General features: G+C 36.8%; 1 protein-coding gene across 1 annotated transcript; it reads right to left on the bottom strand.

Moving 5' to 3' along the window:
* Positions 1-14: 14 nt before the first annotated feature.
* On the bottom strand, positions 15-24,709 carry kif20ba (kinesin family member 20Ba). The gene is made up of 34 exons (XM_016269805.1): positions 24,551-24,709; positions 24,150-24,263; positions 23,704-23,793; positions 23,396-23,515; positions 23,056-23,194; positions 21,139-21,323; positions 20,178-20,229; positions 19,869-20,081; positions 19,201-19,312; positions 19,022-19,093; positions 18,790-18,936; positions 18,548-18,704; positions 17,517-17,771; positions 17,138-17,277; positions 16,891-17,020; positions 16,519-16,726; positions 16,054-16,103; positions 15,782-15,901; positions 15,005-15,152; positions 13,286-14,246; positions 11,708-11,846; positions 11,476-11,598; positions 11,316-11,376; positions 11,054-11,179; positions 10,480-10,598; positions 10,229-10,384; positions 9,975-10,151; positions 8,808-8,942; positions 8,174-8,263; positions 6,211-6,423; positions 1,444-1,518; positions 1,202-1,304; positions 972-1,108; positions 15-388 (listed from the first exon to the last, which is right to left on the bottom strand). Exons 2-34 carry the CDS (start codon positions 24,255-24,257, stop codon positions 311-313), a joined length of 5,139 nt encoding a protein of 1,712 aa, XP_016125291.1. The 5' UTR covers positions 24,258-24,263; positions 24,551-24,709; the 3' UTR covers positions 15-310.
* Positions 24,710-24,782: the final 73 nt, after the last annotated feature.

Genomic DNA, 24,782 nt, shown 5'->3' with positions numbered 1-24,782 from the left:
TTCTGAACTTCCATTCTAACTTGAGCAGCAAAAATTTGTTCATTCTTCCATACATGAGCTTATGAAAACTGTCCATCATCTCAACTTGCCAATAAAAGCGGCACTAGTGTAAGTTTATTTCCAGGATAATATATGATGTGCCATATTTGCTAAAAAGTAAAAAGAGAATTTAACTAATACATAATAGATATTGTAAATGAAAAGTGCATCAGATTCAAAGGAAAAAAAGAAAAAAAGATTTTAAAAACAGTCGATTCAAAATACAAAAAACAGATACAAAATACAGAATAAAAATACATTTCCCTCCAGCTTATTTCACAATTCTAGTGCGAAGACGTTTCTTGATAAGGTTTTCACTTTCTTTCTCCTCTGGATTCCGGCCAATGATCTACAAGAAAGGTCAAATGTCAACTGTCACTAAGAGTAATTGTCATTTTAGGTTGAAGTTCATTGTACACACTGACAGCGTAAAGTACACTACTTTTCAAAAGTTTCGGGTCATTGAGTTTTTAAGGATGCATTAAATTGATCAAAAGTGTGTGTGAGAGACTGTTTCGAATAAATGCTGTTCTTTTGAACTTTTATTTATCAAAGAAAAAAAAAATGCATCATGGTTTTCACAAAAAAATAGCAAAACGGTGTTCAACATTGATAATAATAAGAATTGTTTCTTAAGCACCAAATCAACAAATCAGAATGATTTCTTAAGGATCATGTGAACTGAAGACTGGAGTAATGGCTGCTGAAAATTCAGCTTTGTCATCGCGAGAATAAATTATATTTAAAAATATATTAAAATAGAAAACACTTATTTTGAACTGTAATATTTCACATTATTGCCGTTTTTACTGTATTTGTAATCAAATAAATGCAGCCTTGGTGACCTTATAGGACTGCTTTCAAAAACACTAAAGAAAAATCTTACAGACCACAAAATTTTGAACATTAGTGTAATTTTACCAGTACAGTACCTGATGGGCTGGTATGTTCATTGGGGAGGAGATATCTGGTCTGTCATGTTTTTGTTTGTCAAGTTTGGATTTGTGTTTTAGAGACATCGCCCCACCATCAGGGGACTTTCTGCTCATCAATCCCATGATCCTCTTTGCTGAAACAGAGAAAGCATATGATTGTCAGACAAATAAGATGGCTGAGTCTATTAGCAAAAGGGTAATAATGATGGAAAAAAATGTTTCCAGACCTTTACTTCCAAGAAAGGTAGGAGAGCCCTGAAGAAAGTCTCCAATCTTCTGGATGGTTTTGTCTTTTTTTCCTTTTTGGTTTGACTTCTGGGCATTAGAGGGCTGAGAGGAATGAGAACAGTGTTCATCACTCACTGCTATGATCAGGATTCACAACTCTCTCAATCACAGTCTTTGAGTGAGTGTGAGTGTGTGATGCAGTGACTCTGAGCCACTTTCTCTTGCTAATGTGGTCACTCACCTCTTCCTGATGAGGCGTTAGGCGAGGAGTCATTCTACTCCTTGTATTCCTGATGTTCTCACTTTCCACCCCATTCTGAGGAATGACAAAGTGCAAGAGTAAACAAATATTTCAGAGTTCGGAAGGCTAACATTAATGCTTTGGTTTCTTTTAGGCCCGTTTCACACATTTTGTTTCTGCAAAGTGTGAGCAAAGCAACAGTTACAACAACAGGTTTGCACTGTGCTTTCACACGAACTTTGTTCACTGTACAGAAAACAGTGATTCCTGGCTTACAAGATTGAAAATGTATCTAAACAAAGCCTATTATTTTATATTATAAAATGGTTATTGGAAGTGGGCCATATAGAACGTTAAAAAATTGACTAGCATGAAATCTAAATGTTTGGGGTCAGATCTTTTTTTTTTTTTAAAGAAATTAATACTTTTATTCAGCAGAGAAGCATTAAACTATCAAAAAGTGACAGTAAAGACATTTCCATGTTACCAATGTTTGTAAATAAATGCTGTTCTTTCTATGACCCTGAAAAACATCTTGCGCTTTCCAAATGTTTCACAAATGTTTTCAACATTGATGATAAAAAGAAATGTTTTTTGAGCATCAAATCAGCTTATTAGAATGATTTCTGAAGATCATGTGACACAGAAGACTGATCACAAGAATAAATTACATTTTACATGCAGCCTTTGTGAGCCTAAGAGACTTCTTAAAAAAAAAATAATAATTCTTACCAATCCCAAACTTTTGAATGGTAACAAGTCTACATTGGACCTAAACTCCAAAGTTTAGCTATAAATTGCTTAAATTGTCTGAATTCAGTCAGATTTACTGAACAAAAGGGTTTGTATGCGCCAATTGCTGCATGTAAATTAGAGTTTAGCATGAATGCTGTAACCACTTAATAATATGGCTGTCAAAAATGAACATGTGCACTTCACACAATGCAGAGAGTGAAACAGGCCTTAGTAGAATCTGAATGCTTGGCTGTGATTGGTCAGATAAGATGTGATGGATGTTATGATGATCAACTAGACAAGGCAAAGAAGTTACCCAGACGCAGTGGTTAACAGACCCTCTGCTTATGTTCTGACCAACAAGCAATCGTAGAATTGCTAATTATTTGTTAAATACATATGGAGAAACACTGACAGCACTGAGTGTCTGACTCTCTGATCTGAATCTTTAATCCTAACAAAACACAAATTGGTTTCAGGTCAGCTGGAAACAGTGCCGGTTAAATCCTTGACACTCAAAATAGCACAAACCCGAGGATTAGTTGACAGATCTAGTGCCAAAACAGTGCAGTGCATTAAATCATCATTAATAAGACAACAGAGCATCTGCCATATCCCACTCAATCTCTCTCTACACACACATATAAACAAAAAACACATGAAAAAAAAAACTAATCTGCAGAATAAATAAATGATTCTGTCTGAAAGTGCTCTTAGTCTCTCCAGTAACTCATCATTTTTAGTTTCTTGTCTCTTTCTCACCAACCTGTCTGTGTTTTCACTCCATCACTCCCTTCCTGTCGCTATCTCTCTCTCTAGACAACAAGATCACATCTGTGACATTGCATGTGACAGCCAATGCCATGCTCGCAACCCCCGCCAGTCTAAACAGGGCGGACAGGGGCGGATCTCTGTCTGTCACACCTGTCACCTGCTGTTTCCAGTGTTGGGAGGTGAGATACTATGCCACTCTCTGACTTGCAAGCTCGCATTAAAGGAAGACTAATGCCCTGACTTCCAGGAACCTGCCAAGTCGTTCACCGTTCAATCGTATCCGAGGGAAATGCGTGAGAGATCAAGAATGATGGCTGGTTCCGCAGTCAGGTGCTGGTGTTTCCCTGCCATGAAATCAGAAAGTGTAATTACAATAATTCAGAGCTGTCGAGGGTGAAGGTATTGCAGGATCACAATGATTTCCTCCAATTAAATGTGAAAAGTCATGATCTTGAGGATTTGATGAGTGAATGATGAATTATGGGTCTATTTTAAATTCTACAGAGCATTATCTCCCAAAGCCTTTGTCGTTTATGCATCATGTAGAAATAAATGCCCTGGCACTGAGTGCATAGTTGGCTCTTACATGAAATATCACCCTAATGATCTGTAAAACCATATAGCAAAACCCACTCCATTTACACACACACCTTGATAGAAAGGTTATTATTTCTTTGATGCATCAAAGGCTTGTGGGATAATGACTCATAAGTTGCATTTCCACCATCAGGAACGCTAACCAAATGGCCTGGATGAAATGGTCACAAAAACTTTATTAGGGACTTTAAAGGGTTAATAAGGCTACTGGTAGGACTTAATTTCTGTATTTTTAGACTTTATAGGTACTTTGATCAAAGAGGTCTAGGCTAGGTCACGTTCTGCTGTTAGTAAATGAGTTTGGAAGCTAAAACAGAGCCTTTAAATTCAACATGAAACAGCATATGCAAACTTTACTTTCATAATGGGACACATTTCAGAGTAAAAAAATAATATTCAATGAGAATGAAATAGATTTTAACCATAAGGAATAAATTGGATTGTAAATAAGTGGGAAATTTAATCTCAGAATAGAGCCAGACCTAATTTCAGTTTGCAATGGATTGTGAAGGACTTCCTGTCTGAAAGCTGCATCCACTTTTTGAGGAGAGCATCTCGATGTATCCCAATGGTAACACTCTTTCACATCTATTGTTATTTATTATTGCTGTGATCTTTATTACACTAACTGGAATCAGGAAGGTTGCACTACCACTAAGAGTAGATAAAAAGAATGACCAAGTACACTACCATTCAAACGTTTGGGCTCAGTAAGAAATTAATACTTCTATTCAGCAATGATGCATTAAACTGATCAAAACAAAAACAATCTTTGCATTTTTACAAAAAATAAATAAATATCCCCTCCAAATAAACGTTGTTCTTCTGAACTTCCTATTCATCAGAGAATCACAAAAATCTTAATCAGCACAACTGTTTTAATAAGAAACGTTTCTTGAGCACCAAATCAGTTTATCAGAATGATTTCTGAAGGATCATGTGACACTGATATGAAGACTGGAGAAATGGCTGCTTGAATAGAACACTTTGCCAAAGGAAAACTTAAATTTAAACTATATACAAACAGAAAAATATTTCACAGTATTACTGTTTTACAGTGTTTTTGATCATATAAATGCAGACTTGCTGAGCACAAGATACTTTTTTGTAAAAAAAACAGGTGAGAAGTAAAGTCCTACACCAGAAATTAGGAATAAGACCAGTAATGTGTATTAAATGAATAGATGATTTAGCAATGAACATTCTATCATTGCATTCATATTTTTTTCTGTGGAACTAAAAAATATCTGAGGACTCTTTAGTCAGGTCTGTGCTGAAGAATATTTGTGCAGCACGTCAAACCTAAAACTTATTATAAAAAGATTTTTTTTTTTTTGTGAACTCTTCCTTTAAGAAAGTAAAGAGAGTCCATTTGGGTTTCATGTTGATTTTAAGGACAAACCTTGCCAGTAACTTATTTAATGGAACACCTCCATCACACAGACTTGCCCAAATTGATTTAGTGTGAAATAATATATATAAAGAGGGCCAAAAAAAAAGTAATTTCACAATTTATGGATTTATACATCCAATATCCAGCTCAGTGGGATAACCTCAGGAAATTAACATGACCCTGAGTGTCTGAGAGTCCAGACCATTAGGAGTCCTGAACGTGGAAGAGCTGTGGTAGGATTAAACAGGAAGAGAGTACCTGAGCACTGGGTTCAGAGAAAGCATTCTTTTTCACCACGCTGTTCCTGCCTCCTTTCCTCTTCAAGCGAACAGAAGCGCCATTAAAAATAGTTTGCTCCATTCAATTACAAAAGTCTCCCACAAATAGCATCTACAAAGCATGTGGAAGCGTGACTCTGTTGCCAGGGACAACCAGCGAGAGGGCACACGATTCTTTGTCAATAAGAGAGCACTTATTTGGAGTGGAAAGCATTTTTTCGGTGTGCAACATAACATCTTCACTGTGCTGTTTGGAGAGAATAGACCTACCCAGACTAGAGACTCTTAAGTGCATATCTACCCTTATAAAATGTAATATAATAAAATGTTAACACCCTGTTTAGTCGGCGTTTATGGTAGATTTGAATTTGTGCATCTGTAATCCCTTTGTCTGAACAATTCAATTAAATTTCCATAAACAGGTTTTAGAAATCTATAAACCTACTGTGTATTCTATAATTATTATTATTGCTCCCAAAACAAGTGTCCGCAAGTTTTTATGTTGCCTAGAGAAGAGTGTGTGAGGTTAGGCCAAGGCACACTCAACCACACACACACATATAAATATATTCTCACACACAGAACTATATGTTTAATAGGACTGCTATTTTGCTGCCCATGCACAATAAACACTGATCGTTAAGTGTAAGTGAGGAAAATTAGAGCCTCGTTAATGCCTAATTAGTACAATTAAAGGGCTGCTGGATGTGCAGATTAGGTCAGCAGCAGATGGTCTGCTGGTTTTATGAAGAATAACAATAATAATTTTTTAATAATCAACTAAAGGGGAGGAAAAGGACTGAACACTGTGATAAATCTGAACTAACATTCTACTCAATTTCCCATGATTCTAAGGCTAGAAATTGAAAAGATTAGACATACAGCTCAAGCACAAGATGATTGAAGGTCATTCCAGTCACAGCACTAGATTCTAATTTGTGTGAATTGAGAACCATTTTATAAACCCCCTCCATCCATTTAATTTCTCACCTTCTCCATCTCTCCACTCTTCCTCTTGCGTGTGGGTCGGGAGATTTTTACAGTAACGGCGGAGTCTTCACCCTGCCGCTTAAGAGCGAACCGATCCGGCTGCAGAGGGCTGAAGGAAATTTCCATCTCGGGCTGCGGAAACCTGGAACGTCTGCCTGTTTCCGTGGAGATCTCTGACGAATCTAGCACCAGCGGACAGCTACCAGACGAATTCTGTGATATGAGTATCATTAATATTAACTTGATTATCATAATCAATGGACTGAGAAATTTGTGCATATATTCATAAAAGTAGATGCTTTTAATAAAAAATTAGCAAATGCAACAAATTAATCTATTGAGACAAGACGTGCCACAACTCTAATAGATTAGATATTAGAAATCCTACTGACCCCAACATTTTAAACCGTAAACATGTTGGGTTCGGTATGAACCTCGGTTTTGACATCATGGTTTAGTATGGTTTCAGTACAGCAAGGGGAAAAAAACAAACAAATTTGGTTTCACTTTATTTTGATGGTCCCTTTAACACGTTGCACCTACATGTCTACTAACTCTCATTAGTGTTAGTAGATTATTAGTAGACTGGTAAGTTTAGGGTTAGAATAAGTTGACATGTACTTGCACAGTTACTTATAGTCAGTAGAATATCTGTTGGGAGACCATCACAATAAAGAGTTAGCAGATATTAAGCAGAAAGTCTTCTAATACTCTATTGTGAGTTAGTAGACATGTAGGTGCAACATTATTTTTTGTCACCAGAATGTTCAAAAGGGACCATCAAAATAAAGTGTTACCAAAAAATTTATTAAACCGTGGTATTCTAAACATTGCTCTTTCTTTAAATAAATTCAATTATATTTTCCTAAGGATAAAAATCTACCTCAGCTTCTGCTCTAAACTATAGGGAGCTCTTTTAAATTACTATAAGGTTACAATTAACAACAGAGCCCAAACTTAAATGTAATTACTATTTATTTTTAAATATAATAATCAACACAACTTAAAAATAATAATAATTGTGTGCAAACATGTAAATTGCACATAATGCAGTTTTTAAATTAACTTCTAAATGATACAATTTCTATTTGTTGTTTAAATATATTCATTTACACAGTGGCTGTCAAAACTTGTTTCATAACAGATGCATTTAAACATACATTAAATAATTAAAACATCACTAACTAACAGGTAAAGTAAAATATAATGAGTATATAGTCTAATATTTCGCGAAATGCTCTTCTCTGCACTTCATTTCTTTAGCGGTGGACACTAATTAAATGCTACGTGACATTTTGTTTACAAGCTATTTTACTGATGTCTTTCCACAGTTAAAACACTGATTGAGCGATTACGTGAGGCATTAGTTGTTCATTCAAGTTTATTTCACGTTAAAAATGGACATAATTTGAAAGATGACACTGTTTCTTATCAAAAGTAACAATATATAAAACTGGAATTTGGAGTTTCCAATTAAGTTTCACTCGTGCAGTGGTTAAAACAATGCTGTATTTGTTCGGTACACATGCATACCGAACCGCAAGACCCGAAAATTTTCGGTACGAATACATGTACCGTTACATCTCTAGTTTATACAAATTTTTTCACATACTAATACATATAGAATTATTCGATTTTAAATTAACTAGTCTAAACAAACATTAATCTAATAGGAATGAAAATGAATTAACCGTGAACGATAATATATTAATAAATGAATATTAATCTAAATCATTAATTCATTATACCATTCGTGTCAGCATAACAACTTTCCCTTGTGGTGTTTATCTATTGTTACTGACAGATCGTTCAAAACTAAGAGAGATGAATATGCACTTGTGTGTTGCATCTACTATTGCACAAAACTAAATGAAAACTAAAAGAATAAAATGTATAAGCAAGCAACAGAAAGTAATTGACATTTTTACAATTAAATGATAAATAAGATGCATTTCTGTTTTACCTGACTGGTGACAGATCCCCTGGCTCTGCTTGTGCGTTTAAGAGTACTGGTGTTCAGAGGCTTCGTGTCAGATAATTCTGCTTCCATTGTCTAGCACAGCAATTTAGAGACAGTCAACATTCCTCACTCAACATCTAATTAGAAACTCAATTTAATAAACAGCTACAGTAGGTCTAATAAGAAACACATATCACCTCAGGTTGGTATAAATAAATACTAAGAACTGCCTGAATGAATGCATGTGTACAAAACAGGCAGTGTGGGGAATTCTTTGGAAAGCATATTGATGTACAAACAAGTGAAAATAAATAAAGGGCTATTCTACCGAATATAATAATCTATATAAAAGCTCTATTCATGACTTGCAGTTTCTCCTAGTATACTGAGAAGAAAAATTTAAGGAGGTCTGAATATTTTCCGTACCCACTGTATATAAATAAAATGAGGTATATATATAAAAAATGATCGTTTGAAGGACAAGGTCACTCAGCAGTGTTTAGTACAAATGCCAAAATGCTTTGACTTCAAATTACGATCTTTGTCTTTTGACAGCGATTATATTTGTCATATGCAGACTCTAATAAATCATCAAAGGTAGCGGGTGAATGGCAGTAATAAAACACGTGTGTCAGACCTGGGTAGATGAGTTTCTGTGAAGGCTGCTGTCTATAATGCTGACACGGAGCTGTTCCTTTAGTTTCTGGATCTCTGCCTCCTTTGCAGCCAGCTCTGCCTGCAGTGCCTCAGTCCTGCTGTCCTCAGTGACCTCCTGAGACAGGGGCAAAATATTAAAATAACACTTCATGTAGGGTAAAATTGATGAAGGAATGAACTGTAGAACAACACAGCAAACATTCAGGTGGTAATACAGCTATTTAATGTGCATGGTTTAAAATTAATGTATATTTGCATGGTTTAAAAATAATGTATATTTGCAGAAGCAAGACTATTGTTGACAATAGGAATCTGTGTGTATACATGACACATACATGTCTTATAGTCACATAGGCTACATTACTAGATCTCCATAATTATTATATATTTTTCGGCTGGACAGTGGTCCCAGTCAGCTTTAGTTCAGCTAAAAATAATTTCTGAATTGTATGTCATTTTTATTAGATTTGCTTGGCTTCAAAAGAGCTGTATGGCTCTTTGAAGGTCTGCTAATTTGACACTAATGCAGTAAACAATTCAGGACTAAACTAACCCTTAGAATGTCTGTCAACCATTCAGAATCAAGTATTCAGTGCCACTGAACAATGACAACACTGCTGTCACACTTTCCAAAATGCACTTGTACTGCCACTGAGTGAATTACCGCAAGAATTATTGAATAACATCTAAATTAAGAATGCTTTTATCTCAAATAATTTTACACATTTAAAAATACACGCTGAACAGATATATGAAAGTTGTATTATTACAATATACATGACATTAAAATAAAATATTTCCATAAAAATGTGTATATTACAATAAATATGATCATCAACCAAAATTTGTAAGAACAGTGACATTTTTTGCTTATTGCCTACCCCGTGCAATGATTGGCTGATGCATCTACTGGATTCAGTTAGGTTTGAAATCTGATTACTGGAAACCGTGATAATTTTTTTCAGGATGCTTTGATAAATAGAAAATTCAAAAGAACAGCATTTATTTGACGATTTTTAAATGGCTTTACTGTCACTTGATCAATTAAAATTTTATTTTCTAGTAGGTAGTGTAGCATGAATAGAAAGCGAGTTTGTAATTTTTGAAATGATTATTAATTCATTAAATTAACAGACACTAGACTGACCTCTGGTATTTGGGGGGTGTTTCTGGACTGTAGGATCTTGATCTGTTGGTCTTTCTCTGCATTGGACATGATAAGCTTTTTCAGCTGAACCTCCAGAGCAGAGACGAGTGTGTCTCTCTCTTTTCTCCAGCTTTCCATCTCTTCCTCACGAGCAGCAAGACGTGCGGCAAGAGACTCCTAATTGACACAAATCAACAGTCATTCTCTCTTTAACTAAAAATATATTTAGTGTCTGAACACACACCGCCATTTACCATTTCGGCCTGTTGGCGAGCATGCCGTTCTCGATCATCAGCGTATCGCCTCATGTCCTGGTTCCTTCTCTCCTCAGCCTCTTTAGCCTGACCAATCAGAACCAACTTATCCTCCATCCACTTCTTGCGCTCTGCCTGGTGCTTTTCATTGGCCAGCTACAAACATGAACCCCGAAGAACCAAACAAAGACAATGAGCATGCATTTTTTATACAGTTGAAGAGAAATAGATAATACATTTGGCCAACAGACCTTTAAGCTCTCCTGGGCCTGAGTGGTCTGTTGTCTGGCCTGTAAAACGTCATCAGAGATTGATCTGGAATCTCTCCTGTTCTTCTGTTCAGGTTGCAATTCTCTCAACCTCATCAATTCTGGAAATACATACGGTGAGGTAATAAATAACAAATATAAAGATTTTGAATTTGAATGGTTTTAAAACTATTTTTTTTTGACGTAACAATAAGAAACGTACAATTCTGTACTTATATTGTCACTAAAAAATAAGTACATATGTGACTATAATCATATGGACTCCTTCGTACAGATTTTTTTCCCCCTTTAAAGAACAAGATGATCTTTTAAATCCCCTCAAATCATGCTGGAGAACATAGTGAATAAAGCAAAATTGGGAGATACCAAATGTTGGTATTTCTATTAAACTTAAACTTGTTACATAACGTATTTTGTATTTATTTTTTCAATTTATGTTACGTTAGACAGCAACACCCTGTCAACAAATATATATATTTATGTATGATATTACTATTAAATGCTCTACAGTACATTAAAGTATTATGAATGCAATATTCTCCATGTGATCTTGTACCCTGAGTGAGCTCATTTATCTGAGCCTCTCTGTTGTCCAGCTCCAGGTCCAGCTCTGTCTGTGTTTCCTCCTGTTCTGTCAGAGCCAAACGCATGTCTTCAATAACACGCTCGCGCTCCTGCAAATCTACGGAAACCATCAACAAACATTAACATGCTTTACTGTTTATTGCCACACATTTAATTAAACACTTGACAATAAATAACACCCATTACTGCACACACTTGTGCAGACGCAGGCAATTAAACAACATATAGCCTACCTTTACATGCTTTCTGATAGAGCAGCAGATTCTCATCTGACTTCGATTCAGAAGATCGTTCCTGTTTTAGAACAAAAAGAAATTAATTAGTTCACATGACAGTGTCAATTAATGTTTCTCTCTTTGTGGTTTTAGCTCTTCATCGCTAGGCGGTGCTTACAGCTTTCAGCTGGTTGATGGCGCGGTCCCTGTTGGCGATCTCATTCTGGAGCTGTGCTTTAGTCTTTTCTAGATCACTGAGCTTCATTCGTAGAGATTTCTCAGCGTCCCGCATAGAGGAGATCTAAGTCATAAGGAGTTTTAGCACAAGTCAACAGCAGTCAGATTCAATATAAACTCTGACACATTTTGGCCCAGATGGTAAAGATGTTTGAAACAGAGTGAGTTCTCACCTCTTTCCGGACCTGCTGAATTTGTTTCTTTGAGTCACAGAGTTTTTCCCGAAGATCAGATGAATCATCTTCCCTTCTGCGCAGATCAACAGCCATACTGTTCAATTTACACTCACTAGTTTTAATCTCCTCCTTTAACCTGAGTGATGAAAAATCAAATGCACATAGAATGAATACCAAAAAAGAAACAATAAATCTGAGGCAAAAGTATTGATAAATGGTGTTTGATTAATTGGGCAGTATTTGGGCTAATGTGAGATTATCTGCATCATTAAACCATGTCTGCTTGGTCAATTAAGAGAAGTGTTTATCTTTACATTTTGTCAGTTCCAAATTTATATTTTTTCAGTGATGTTTGAGCACATGTTGTATAAAATTAGGTTTCTTTTCACTTCAGCAAATATGCATTTCATTTGCTATTACTGGATTGTGGGTATATTTTGGCATTCTATCCTGCTCTCTAAATATTGGCATGAACCAATGAAAAATCCATGTCGGTCAATTACTAGCAAAAAGCCTCAAAGACATGACCATTATTCTGACAAAATGCACTACACACAATCTCAATTACAAATATACTTTCCTTTTAGCGCTTATTCAGTAAGAAGTGACAATAAAAAGCCTTCCAGGCTACTAAAATAAATCAATGTCCTTCTGTGTGGGATAATTATTAATCCAACAAAAGCAGCAATCCTGTGCAATATCTTTGACAAATAAAGCAAGACAATTCCTTTCAGGGAATAAGTAATACAATTTCACGAGCTGCTTGATGCTTTCATGAAAATCATCAATGCTTATAGAAAAGCTGCTAATACTCCAGTTCACACCAAATCAGTTTCAAAGACCAAAAACAAGCTTTGTTTTACAAAGAATCAACATTAAACAGCCATTCACTTCTAAAAAGTATCAAGTACAAGTGAACTGATTAAACACAAAATGATAATACATTATACATTTTTCCCATTTCACACACATTTTATATATTACCATTCTAAAGTTTGGGATTGGTAAGATTTTTTTTAATGAAGTAATTTCATTTTAAATTAAACTGAATTTAAAAACAGTAAAATTGTGTAATAATATTACAAATAAAATAAAAAAAATCTATTTTAATATATTTGAATTTATTCCTGTGACAGCAAAGTTGAATTTTCAGCAGCCATTACTCCAGTCTTTAGTGTCACATGACCCTTCAGAAATCAAGGGTCAGACCACTCAAGAAACATGTACTATTATTAATGCTGAAAACAGTTGCTTAATGTTTTTGTGGAAACCGTGTTTTCCCCCCCAGGATTCTTTGATGAATACATCAAAGAATAGCATTTACTTGAAATAATGTCACTTTTAACAATGTCACTATTGATCAATTTAATAGATCCTTGCTGAATAAAGGTATTCATTTATTTCAACCACTGAACGGTAGACGGTAAATACATATGAAAAAAATAAAAATAATGAATGTGCTCGACGTGTGTGACACCAACGCTGCAAAAATAAACTGAACTGATTTTGTATGGTGGTTTAATGTAACTTGTGTTTTAGGAAACTCTAACGTAACTGAGGAGGAACATAACTGACCGGTTGATCTCTTCTTGTCTCTTCTGTAGCTCTGCATCTTTCTGAGCGATGGCCTCCTCTGCCACAGCCAGCAGCTCTCTCCTTCTCTCCGCCTCCCTCCTGCGCACCTCCTGCACAGCTTGCGTCTCCTCCTCCTCCAGAAGCTCCTGCTCTTCCTTCAGCTTCTTCTGCAGCACTAAGAGCTGAGCCTCCTTTGACACTAGGGCATTCTCCCTCTGTGCCAGCTCAGCTTCCTTTTCAGACATGGTGATGTTTATTTTGCTATGGGTCTCCATGTTTTTAGATCCAAGAGTGTTAGGGTTTGTCAGCCCAATCTCCCTGTCTTCAAGTCCCTCCTCTTTAGACAGATGTGCTGTGTTTCGCTCTTCCTTCTCGTTCTCAAGGCCTCTGACCTTCTCTAGTTCAGCTTTGACCCCACGAAGGGTTGTCACCTCAGCCTGCAGGTCAGAGTTGACTTTTTTGAGGTCATCATAGTCAGGTAATGTGTTTCTGGAGGTTTCTGCTTCCCGTTGCAGTAGTGTAATTTCCCGTTCAAGAGTCAAGATGTGTTTGTTCTTCTCTCCCAGTTCGTGATCTTGCTTAGCCATTTGTGATTTGGCAGCAGCCAGTTCTTGAGAAGAACCTTTTAAATGTTCTGTAGTGTTGCTATAATTGGCAATAACTTCTACCTTCAAATTGTTGCAATCCACTGCCGTTACCACTGATTTAGTTTCTAAGGATGTCTGATGTACCTTCTCTTGCAGAAAATGTTCCTGTGAAACTCTTTCTTCCAGTTTAGACTTCAGATCCTGAATGCAAACCTTTAACATGTGGCACTCCTGCTCCAGAGCTGTGATCTGCTTGTCTTTTTGTTTGGATTCAGCAAGGCCGCACTCCAGCTGACCTTTGACCTCAAGAAGGGCGGAGTCTTGACATCCATTATCTGGAACATCATCTTGGACTTTTGAGTCCTCTAGGGGACCTATAAAGAATGGATAATTTTAGAAACGTTTAACAGATATAGATATATATATTTATATTGATGATCTGTCAGTGTGACATGCAATAACACAACATATTTGTTTAATATACATTTTTTTCATTTAAAAATTGCTTCAACATTTAAATTAGTTTGGTACAACCAGGCATTTCTAATTTATTGCTACTGGCGTGGCAACAAAGCAAGTAATTAATTTAATCTAAAATGCACTAGTCTTTACTCACACATTTGGGCATAAAATTATTTTCAATTTGATTTCATGCTGAAGATGAAAGAGTGGCATTTAACTGTGGAATCACTCAGCCTGAAAGCCTTATTCATACCCAGGAGTCAGGAAGCACCTCATGTGGGTGTGGGCTGCTTTAATACTACAATAACATTTCTGTTACTTTCTTTTTGATTTAAAAGTCAAGCATCCTTTTTTATTGGTATTTCCACCCTTTTATAACTTATAGTGCTTTTAATTGTGGGCAGTGTTCTCCATGTGTAAAATAAATATACTTCTTTATTCAGTTGAGTTCATAAAAACAGTACACTTCACAGAAGTACTTTGAGATGCAGGTGTTATGCACAGTGGTAACTTTTTCTAAAACATATTTATAATGATCATTTCTTTATGTTCGAGAGCCTTTTTCGACTGTGAAGGTATCGTCGTCCTTTGACCTGATTCTCTCTGCCAGCTCCTCTGGTTGTGACAAAAGCTGGGAGGCACTTTTCAGCACCTGGGGCGGAGTCTGTACCTTTCTTGAGAGGGGGCTGTCCATCAAGCCCCTCCCTTTCCTGACGCCGCTTTCTGGTTTCAGTCCGGGTGTCAGGTCGCTGCTCTGAGCAGGTACAATCGCATTTAAGCTGGATGATCTCCCTTTTGATGGAGTCAATTTGAGTCCTCTGTAAATCCAAACAAAAAGAAAAAATAAACACGGTAAATAAAAACATTGTGTAACTGTAAAGGAACTGTTCACCCAAAATGATAATTCTGTCATGTTATTTGTTTTGTGGAAAAATAATTGATGAATTTGAAAACAGATATTTTCTACACAAGAGTTCATAGTGACAATGAGCAAGCTCCAAATAGAAGAAGAAAAAAAGATGACTTAATAATGACAGGCAAATATTCTTTTCCATAACCAGTTAAAATACTGTTACACTATTGTTCAAAAGTTTGGGGTCAGGACTTTATTTTATTCATTCATACATTTATTTATTGACTGTTCTATTCTATTTCTATTCAACAAAGACTGCATCACAGTTTCCACAAAAATATGAAGCATCACAACTGTGCGGAAACGTTTCTTTAGCACCGAATCAGCATATTGGAATGATTTCTGAAGGATCATGTGACACTAAAGACAAAAACGATTATATTAAATTGTAGTAATGTTTTACAATATTACTGTTTTTACAGAATCGTTGATCAAATAAATGCAGCCTTAAACATAAAAAAAAAATTAAATCTAACAGAGACCATCCAATTATTATGGACATTTGAAATGAAATCTCTAGATGTTCACACTCACATCCTGAGCCGTGTTTTCTACATGTTGGTCAAGAGCTGTTTGGAGTTTGGAAACCATCTCATCCTTTTGTCTGCACATTTCACTCAGCTCCCATTCCCTTTGCTTGTGGCTCTCCAGAGCCTATAGTCAGAAGAACAAGCCACAACTTCAACTACATTGTTACGGTTTTTGAAGGGAAAAAAAAGTGCAGCTTGCCTATGCAGAAATGCTGTGAGTCTGGTCCTCATACTATATGTTAAAATGGCAGAAGCCTTTTACAGTGGCTGTTTTACCTTCTTCACCTCCTCCAGTTCATCTGACAGTCTGCTCTGGGTTTCCAGCTCTGTGAGGGAGTATGGGGCTTGGTGTTAGATCAAGTGTCTAGGAAGCCTGGTAAGGTGGAGTGTGAACACTAAGCAAGTGTATGTGGTTATAGTCCTACTGCAAAAGGATCTGTCTCATAATACAAGGTTCCCACACTTTCTGGCCAATGAATTTCCATGACTTTATGGAAATGTTTTGGTCTCACAAAAAGCAATTTCTTGCAGAAGAAATACTAAAAAAACTGAAAGAAAAAAAAATAAAGGGGGGGGGGGGAAAAATTATATTTAAAAAAATATATTTTACAATTTTCTAGAATAGTGGGAACCCTAACAACAACAACAAAAAAAATTAACACCGAAGGTAGAGGGGATGCACAAAACATTTGTGAAAGGGGAGATTTGTTTTGGATCTGCTTATCTGCAATCGTTTCTCACCCAGTGTTTTGAGTGACAGCTGATTCTGAGTTTCACTGAGCAGTTCTGAAAGTTCGGTGACCTTTTTCTCAAGGCCTAGCAGTGTCACGGAGACATTAGGGTCAGAGGTCACCAAGCAGGACTGGGCAACCTGGGCATCCTGTCTGATTCCAGCCAGGTCACTGCTCATAGAGTCAAGAATGCTGTCTACATTGACATGGTTCTCTTCCTACACACATCACACACACACACACCACAAATTCACCACTACAATTGAGCATTAACAAAAAACATAAGATCACCTTTTAAAGAAAGTGTTTAGTAAAAGTAAAATTATTTAGAAAGTATAGTCCAACCTGAATATCTGCTCTGAAAACTACAGCATATCTGTACCTCTGATTTGGTCGCAGCTGAATTCATGCTGTCGTCCTCCACAGATGTTTTTCCCACCAGGTTTTTAAGAATCTCCAGTCTCCGTTCACAACGTTCCTCAATCAGTTCCCTCTCTCTACATATGCGCTCACTAAAATAGAAAAAAAAAAAAAAAAAGATACAGAAAGCGGTCTGGGTCATCATATAGCATGACCTGTAATTTGCTTTAATTACACATAATTGAGCACAGGGGCATGTGATCTCTGACCTGTAATCTTCCTGCATCTGCGAAATCAACTCAGAGAATTCTTTTGTAACTTCATCTCGAACACATGCCTCGAGAGCTAAGTGTTCGGCTTTCTCCTTCCTCAACTGCTGCTGAATTTCCTCCATAAACTGCACCTGGGCCTTTACATACAAACACAAAACAGCCATGCTGACGCAGAAACCTCAGTGTTATGCAAACAAAATCATGCAGCAACAATATAAATATATTAATACACACATCAATATTTGTGTGTCCTAAGTGGATGAAAACCAGTAAAACAGTTAAATGTGTCTTGTCTGACACTTAAAGTTATGGCTGATTAGGACGAAAACTAAAATGAATATAGATGTGACTTATGGTGTAAGGTGCCCGATCTCACCTCATAAACCCCCCTATCGAGCAGCACAGTCTCTTTCCCCTCTTCCTCAGCATCCAGAATGGTGTCCTCCATTTCACTTTCCTCTTCATCCTCCTCAGTGTCAGAATCTTCCTGGACATCCTCAAGGCTGGGGTCCCATTGCACCAGCGAGCTGCGCCGCATTTCCCGTCGATCAACATTGTTGATAATGAAGGACACCTCTCTGGCACTCCTTTTCACCACCACTGGAATGCTCTTAGTGGTGAGAACCACCACCTGAAAAACACAGAACTATCCATAACACAGCTACAAAAAAAAAAAAACATTTAGCATTTCAGCAAAGAAAAAAAAATAATTTCAGCAGTTTAAGCAACGTCAAGAAACCTTGACAAATATGATGGGAAAGTTAAATGGTCCAAAAATGTAGGATACAGGCCCTAAAAAAATTTAAATTGTGTCATCAATTATTCACCCTCATGTTGTGCCAACCCCCTAAGACTTCCATTCATCTTTTAAATACAAGTAAAGATATTTTCTAATGAAACCTGCGACATTTCTGGACCTCCATTGAAAGTCCATTCTACTGAAACGTTGATGCTTAAAGTTTCTAAACACATTGTAAAGATAACCCCTATGAATCAAGATGTTTAATCTAATTAATCTGAAGTCGAGACACAATAGCTTTATATAATAAATACATTTAGACTTATTCACATGCATTGATTAACAAATACATGAAGCACATCAAATATTGTAAACAGGAACTCAACTGTACTACCATAATTATGTTGCTTTTAAGTCTTGGATTAAACCAAGGATTCATATGAATTTCTTTTACAGTCTCTTTACGAACTTTTTGAAGTGTCAGTTTTGGTGGAATAGATTTTCAAATAAAGGGACAGAAATCACTCAGCTTTCATTAAAAATATCTCAGGTTGCATTAAATATTCAAAGACGAATGGCATGAGGGTGAGTAACTGATGACAATTTTCATTTTTGAGTGATCTTACACTTTAAGGAGTGAGACGCAGACATATTAGGATGTTACACACCTTTTGAGCTACAGCAGAGAACTTGAGCACGTTGAGCGTCTCATCATACATGGAGGCACTCTGGTTAATGTTTACAATCATACAGGCTTTGCCACGGCCAGTAAAGTATCCCTGCAGATAGTGAGTGAGTTTACTCTCTCTGAATGGAACGTGCTGTCTGAAAGGACAATATAAAAGTGTTTAAAAGACAAAGAAAAAATACAACAAAATTTAAAAGAAGAAGAAAAAAAAAAAGTGTATACCTGGCCTGCTGGTTATTTCTGAGTGCATTGATGCATTTTCCCAGGCTGAGTAGAGAGGTGTTGATGTTTCCTGCCTCTTTCAGCCGTTCACCTTTATTTTGTGTTTTAGCACATCGCTCCGATCCGGCCAGATCACACAGCGCCAGCCTTGAACCAGAGTACATACTTTTACAAACCATTCTGAAACACAACACAACCTGTAGAGAGCTCAGATCAGGATACACAGACTCACTCGCTAACTGACTCCACTCTAGGTATTCCCATATCTTCCACCTTCAGGATCCGGACAGAGAAAATACTGTGGCTAAAAATCAGGCAAAGAAGACATGAAGTCATAATAACATATGCATACAACACCCACTGTGTTAAAATGGATATACAGCAGGACGTTACAGAATTTGTATAGTGTACCTCCTGCTGGAGAGCAGGTTGAGTTTAGTGCTGGAGATGCTCTGGTTCCTTTTGCCCAGTTTCATCACTTTTAAGGCTTCATCAGCACTGCTCACCTGCACCCATCTCAGATCTAGAAAACAAAAACTGTTATGAGCAAAGACACAATCTGATGCAGCACCTTAAATGAACCACTCAGTCTTAACACATGGAAATTCTCTCATTGCTACATTTTTTTCTTGTTGCTCTAGCACCAGCACCTGGCCAGTTTTAGCTATTACACATTATCCCAAGAAAAAAAACCAGAAGTCACTTCAGTAATTACAAATTTAATTTAATTGCTCTTTGGAATGATTTAATGAAGAAATGCTGCAGTGTAATCTCACTCCTCCAGCTCAAACACCATATGGTTCTAGCAACACCAAGGTCATGGGTTTGGTTCTCAGGGAATGCCCGAACTGATCAAAAATATAACTTGAAGTCACTTTAGATAAAATAATCTGTTAAATGCATAAAAGAGAAATGTATATGAAAATGCAGGCTTACAGCCAGCATTTTTTTTGTTATATGCAAAACTTTATAACATCAGGGTTTAACGTTTGCTTGGATGAGCCATCAGGTCCATGGACACATTGTAACAGTTTAATAACAGAATATATAGTAAATTACAGAAACAGGTGACCATTTACCTTTGATGAATGAGTTTCCTTTGACATCCTGACAAAGACGGAGGTTGGTTCTCCGTGAAGCATTGTTTGAATGCTGTTCTAGCAAGTCGTGGATGTTCTCATTGTAGATCTCACAGAATGAGACCCAAATAGAAAACTTGGTGTGTATATCCAGATCCACAGCTAAGCTCCTCTCATTCACTGCAGAGCTTATATCACTTAGAGTGGAACCATCTAACAGGCAACCAGAAAGTTATGGGTCAGCCAGACAAACAAATGAGCAGACTGCCAAGCACAATGTGTAACTAAAATAAAAAAATATCTCTTTACCTTCAAGATCAGACTTCGAGCTATGGCAAGATGTACTCTTCTGTGCATCAGTCTAAAGAGAAGACAACTAAAGATTGAGTCAAATGAAACACCCCTGAAAACAGAAGTTGTTCAAATCACTATGACATGCACAGATTACAAAAATTAAGTATACTTGTAATTAGATTAAATTACATTCTACCTAATTCCTCTTTTTCATCTTTTCAATTTTCCTTTATAAAATGGCCTACCGCTTATATACATTCAGAAAGTCGTACAGTTTTGTGGGCATTCACAGAGATCAGTCATTAGTCAGGTGGCTACACTGCATTTGACCTCTGGATTTACAAAAATCATTTCAGGTTTAAGAAGTGTTTCAACATTACATCAAATTTTTATTTGAATGATCACGCTGTTGGTTATTTTACCATGTATTACTTTGGAAGGCGTTTGCCTTTCAAACACATTAAAATGCACAAATTTAAAAAATGTTTGTCATCTGATCCTCTTTCAACTATTATATTTTTATTTGAAGTACCCCTGAGATTTTAAAATAAATATTTTAATAATAAAGTATCACATTTGCATGTTAATGGCTCTCTGACCTTGGTTATGGTCACATGACATGTAGGTAAACAAATTTCATTTTTTTTCAATAAGTGTTTTATTTTGATTCATTTTAAAACAATGTTTTAATTTAACATTTTTTATGATTTAATAAATTATTAGCTTTTTATTAAATTCATAAACCCCCTGCAGTTCCTTCACAAACCCAGTTTGGATAACCTTGACGTAATATAATATATGGTACATATTTAAATCAAACGTAAAAAAACGAGATAGGTCAAAAGTAATCTAAAAGTAGTCTGATTATATTACCTTAAATGTTTAATGTTACTAACTACAAATTTTGTCATGTAATTTGGAATCAGTAACGGACTACAATTTGTAAGTAATCAACCCAGCTCTGGACATACAGTACCTCTTTAAAAAGCTTTAGCAGGTTGCGTTTGCCAACTGCTTCCTCATTTTGCTGATCTTTGGTGAGCCGGATGAAATCCCGGCACCTCTGGGGTTTTAGGCACATCTGGGTGAAGATGCGACCATCCAGACTACTGAAGATCATGTTGAGGGAACGAGGCAAGATGCCTGGATCAGTATCCGGACCTAACACATCAAAACACCATCAGGACATAATTCTTGAATTTCAATATTTTCCAAAAGCTAATCACTGTTAAAGGGGTCATATTATGCGATTTCAAGTTTTCCTTTCTCTTTGGAGTGTTACAAGCTGATTGTGCATAGATAAGATCCCTGAAGTTGCAAAGACTAAAGTCTCAAAACCAAAGAGATATTCTTTATCAAAGTTAAGACTCTGCCACGCCCCCCTAAAACGGCTCGTTCTAACACGCCCCCACATATCTACCTCACTATGTGGAAATATTAGCATAATGCGCCCAAATGTGCACGCAAAGAAAGGTGTGGTTTCAGTAACCGCAGTTAGTGTTGAAGCAACCATGTCAACGAGACGCTATAATGATCTTTAAAAAAAGCATCATATGACCCCTTTAAAGTCAGCACAGTACAGAAATTCAAGCTTTGTATTTTGTAAATGCATCATCTTATTATTAATGATTCCTTCATGCATGCTGTGTTGATACATTTTTTGACCTTGTAAGTATTATTCAAAATGTCACAACACGCATTCAGATCTGCCTCCATTCAATTAAAGGTCACATATTGTACACCTTTCGTGAGTTTTATTTTAGGTTTTGATGTCCTTAAGAATATATATTTGCGGTATAAGTACCAAAAACCATCTTAATATATTTTTACAGCACCTCTCTCAGGAGCTCTGCTGAGAACAGATCAATTTTGGCCTGTCTAATTAATATTCATGAGCCTCTCTTCTGATTGGCCTGTTCTGTTCTGAGTGATGCACGGCCAGGCCAACCACAGGTAACTAGGGCCGTCACATCACTAGCTGGAGGCAGCAAAACAAAGGGGAAACTGGAGGCGGCCCATTCAAACCAGCGCAGATTCGGCTACATAAGGAGCTTAAAATATTTTGTGATGTTGGGTGCCAGAATCGACGTAATACAGCCTCAAATTAGAAATTTGATATTAAAAATATCTGCTGCCACTGCCAGACAAAAAAAATCGACGACATCTGTGGTTAAACGCGATAAAACGTGCGGACTGGACAGAAATGATTGTCAAAAATGCTCGCGTTTGCAGCGCACACTTTCAATAAAGGTATTGAAGGTTCAATAAAGTATTGTCTTTTGTTGTTATGGGCACGTCTACCGATTTCTTGCCATATGTCTATGTTTCTTGCATCTCACGACTATGTCGTGTATGAAATGTCTGTGTGCATGTGTGTAAAACAACAAACTGACGATTTATATATATAATCATTTGTAATTGTATATACATTGTTGTGATTAATTGTGGCTGGAACAATAATGTAGCTGTAAAAATAGTTGCCTGCTGAAATTGAAATGTATATACATCTTCATCATGACTTGATGGACACGGTGAGTTTGTCTTTACTATACACGTTAGATGTGATCCACCTCATAGTAACAATCCTGTCAGATCGTCCATCCTTTGAGTTAGAGTGTAACGTTACAGGTCGGCCGATCTGGTTTCGTGGTTAAAGTTAACCTTTTCGACATGTTTCTGTGTTGTCGTTCCTCAGCAATAGCATGGAGCATAACTCTTTGTGCTTCGGAAACAACTTTTGCTTCTTGCTCAAATTAAAATGGGTTGTGGTCTTGTGGAGCAATAACACGTTGACTTTTAAGCTCTATTGACAACATTTGTGGCATTATGTCAATTACAGAAAATAATTCAGTCTATCAATACAATAAGAACAATAAAAACAAAATATACAAACCTAAAAAAGTGAAGGTCTTCCCAGCATTGGTGATACCATATGTAAAGACCAGAGAGTTTTGTCCCTCTAGCACATCCCTCACAAGACCCTTCACTGTGCCATCAAACATCTCCTTCTGGGTAGTGTCTGGACCATAAACCTAAAAATACCACAATGTTGATATCACCTTGTGAATAATCTGTCAGACAAAACCAAGTTATGTGCATGACTCAAGACAGAGCACAACATTTGACCTCAAACAGTATTTCCAAAGACAAATTTGAAGATTCTTCAGGATGGTTAAATAGGGAAAACATAATCAGTCACAATCTAGATAGTTTGTGCTGATGGGTCTGCTTGCCTGAGAGAACTGGAAACGTTGAGCTGTAACTGGCACTGATTTATCACTGAGCCTGGCAGAAAGAGATGATTGTGGAGCTTTGAAGAGCACAGTCTCTGGAGGCTGAATGGCCACACAGTCCTTCAAAAACAGAGAGAAGGCACAGACTAATCATTTTATTTAGAGGCAATGTTTGAAACAGATTTTCAGGGGCTTTTTCCCTTTAAAATATTTTTCCTAACCCTATAAAAAAATTCAACATGAGGGTCTGCATTTTAGGGTGCTTTAATGTGTGCAGTATCCCTGAACCATTTATTCCTTATTTTCACCTGTGATTCTCCATTCTCAACCTCAGCTGATGAAAATGGTCTTATCCTAAGATACACCTTCAAATGTTCCTTCTCCAGGTCAGACTGGTCCTTCAAAAAAAAACATCAAGGCTCAAACCATTTCTGTTGATGGTTTCATTAATCACAATGTAAAAATAACACTTTATCCTGTATTATTGTTCATGGCCGGTGTTCTGACAAATAATGCTACCTATCAGATTATGCTAGCAACACTGTATTTATCCTACTGTAAGGGTAGGTTTAGGGTTGGGGTAGGTGTACATGTTAATAAAGCCTCACACCTTATTAATATCATGCTGGAAGCCAAATCTGATAGGTAGCACTTTTCGCTATCGAATTATGCTAACGGTTTTAACTGTTTTAATGGGAGGTAGCAAAATCTGACAGGGTAGCACAAATCGTCAGAACACCGGCTGTCATCTTACCTGCAAATCTGAACACTCGCTGAAATCTGAGGACAGATTTCTTCTTAAATCTTCCGCAGCTATCATCTCCGGTCTTGCCATATCATCCTTTAGCCCTGATTCCATCATACTGCTCTAAAAAACCATATGAGAAGACATAACGTAAAAGAGCAGGACGAAATAACAGCCTCTGGTTTACCGAGAATAACGATGACAACCCTTTAATCACATCTGATGGTAATTATACAGGACTTTATAATCTTATGTTCATTTTAACAGACAATTACACAATTTTACATATTTTATAAGTCAATCTGACACACAAAAAAATGACATTAACAACCACCCGAACTGACAAACTCACAAATAAGAACAGGACAGCAAAACACGCTCATTAAAACAAGTTAACTTGGTTGACTTACAGGACTGCGAGTGGGTAATGTGTATTATTTTGTTTTTAACTCGGCGGCTGTGTTTATTCGTCTTGCCTCATCTTCCAAACTGTCGCTCGTACTTATTTTCAAATTCCACCAATCGGATAAGCGAGAGCAACCGCAAAGGATGCTGGGAGCGCGTGCTCGTGCACGTCACAGAGACGTTACATATGCGCAGAAGGTGGACTGCGCATGTCTCATAACTAGATTGGCGCTTGTT

Source organism: Sinocyclocheilus grahami, unplaced genomic scaffold (genome assembly GCF_001515645.1).
Source record: "Sinocyclocheilus grahami isolate Dianchi unplaced genomic scaffold, SAMN03320097.WGS_v1.1 scaffold54.1, whole genome shotgun sequence".
Taxonomy (NCBI): Eukaryota; Metazoa; Chordata; class Actinopteri; order Cypriniformes; family Cyprinidae; genus Sinocyclocheilus; species Sinocyclocheilus grahami.
This window is presented reverse-complemented; position numbering and strand designations above follow the sequence as displayed.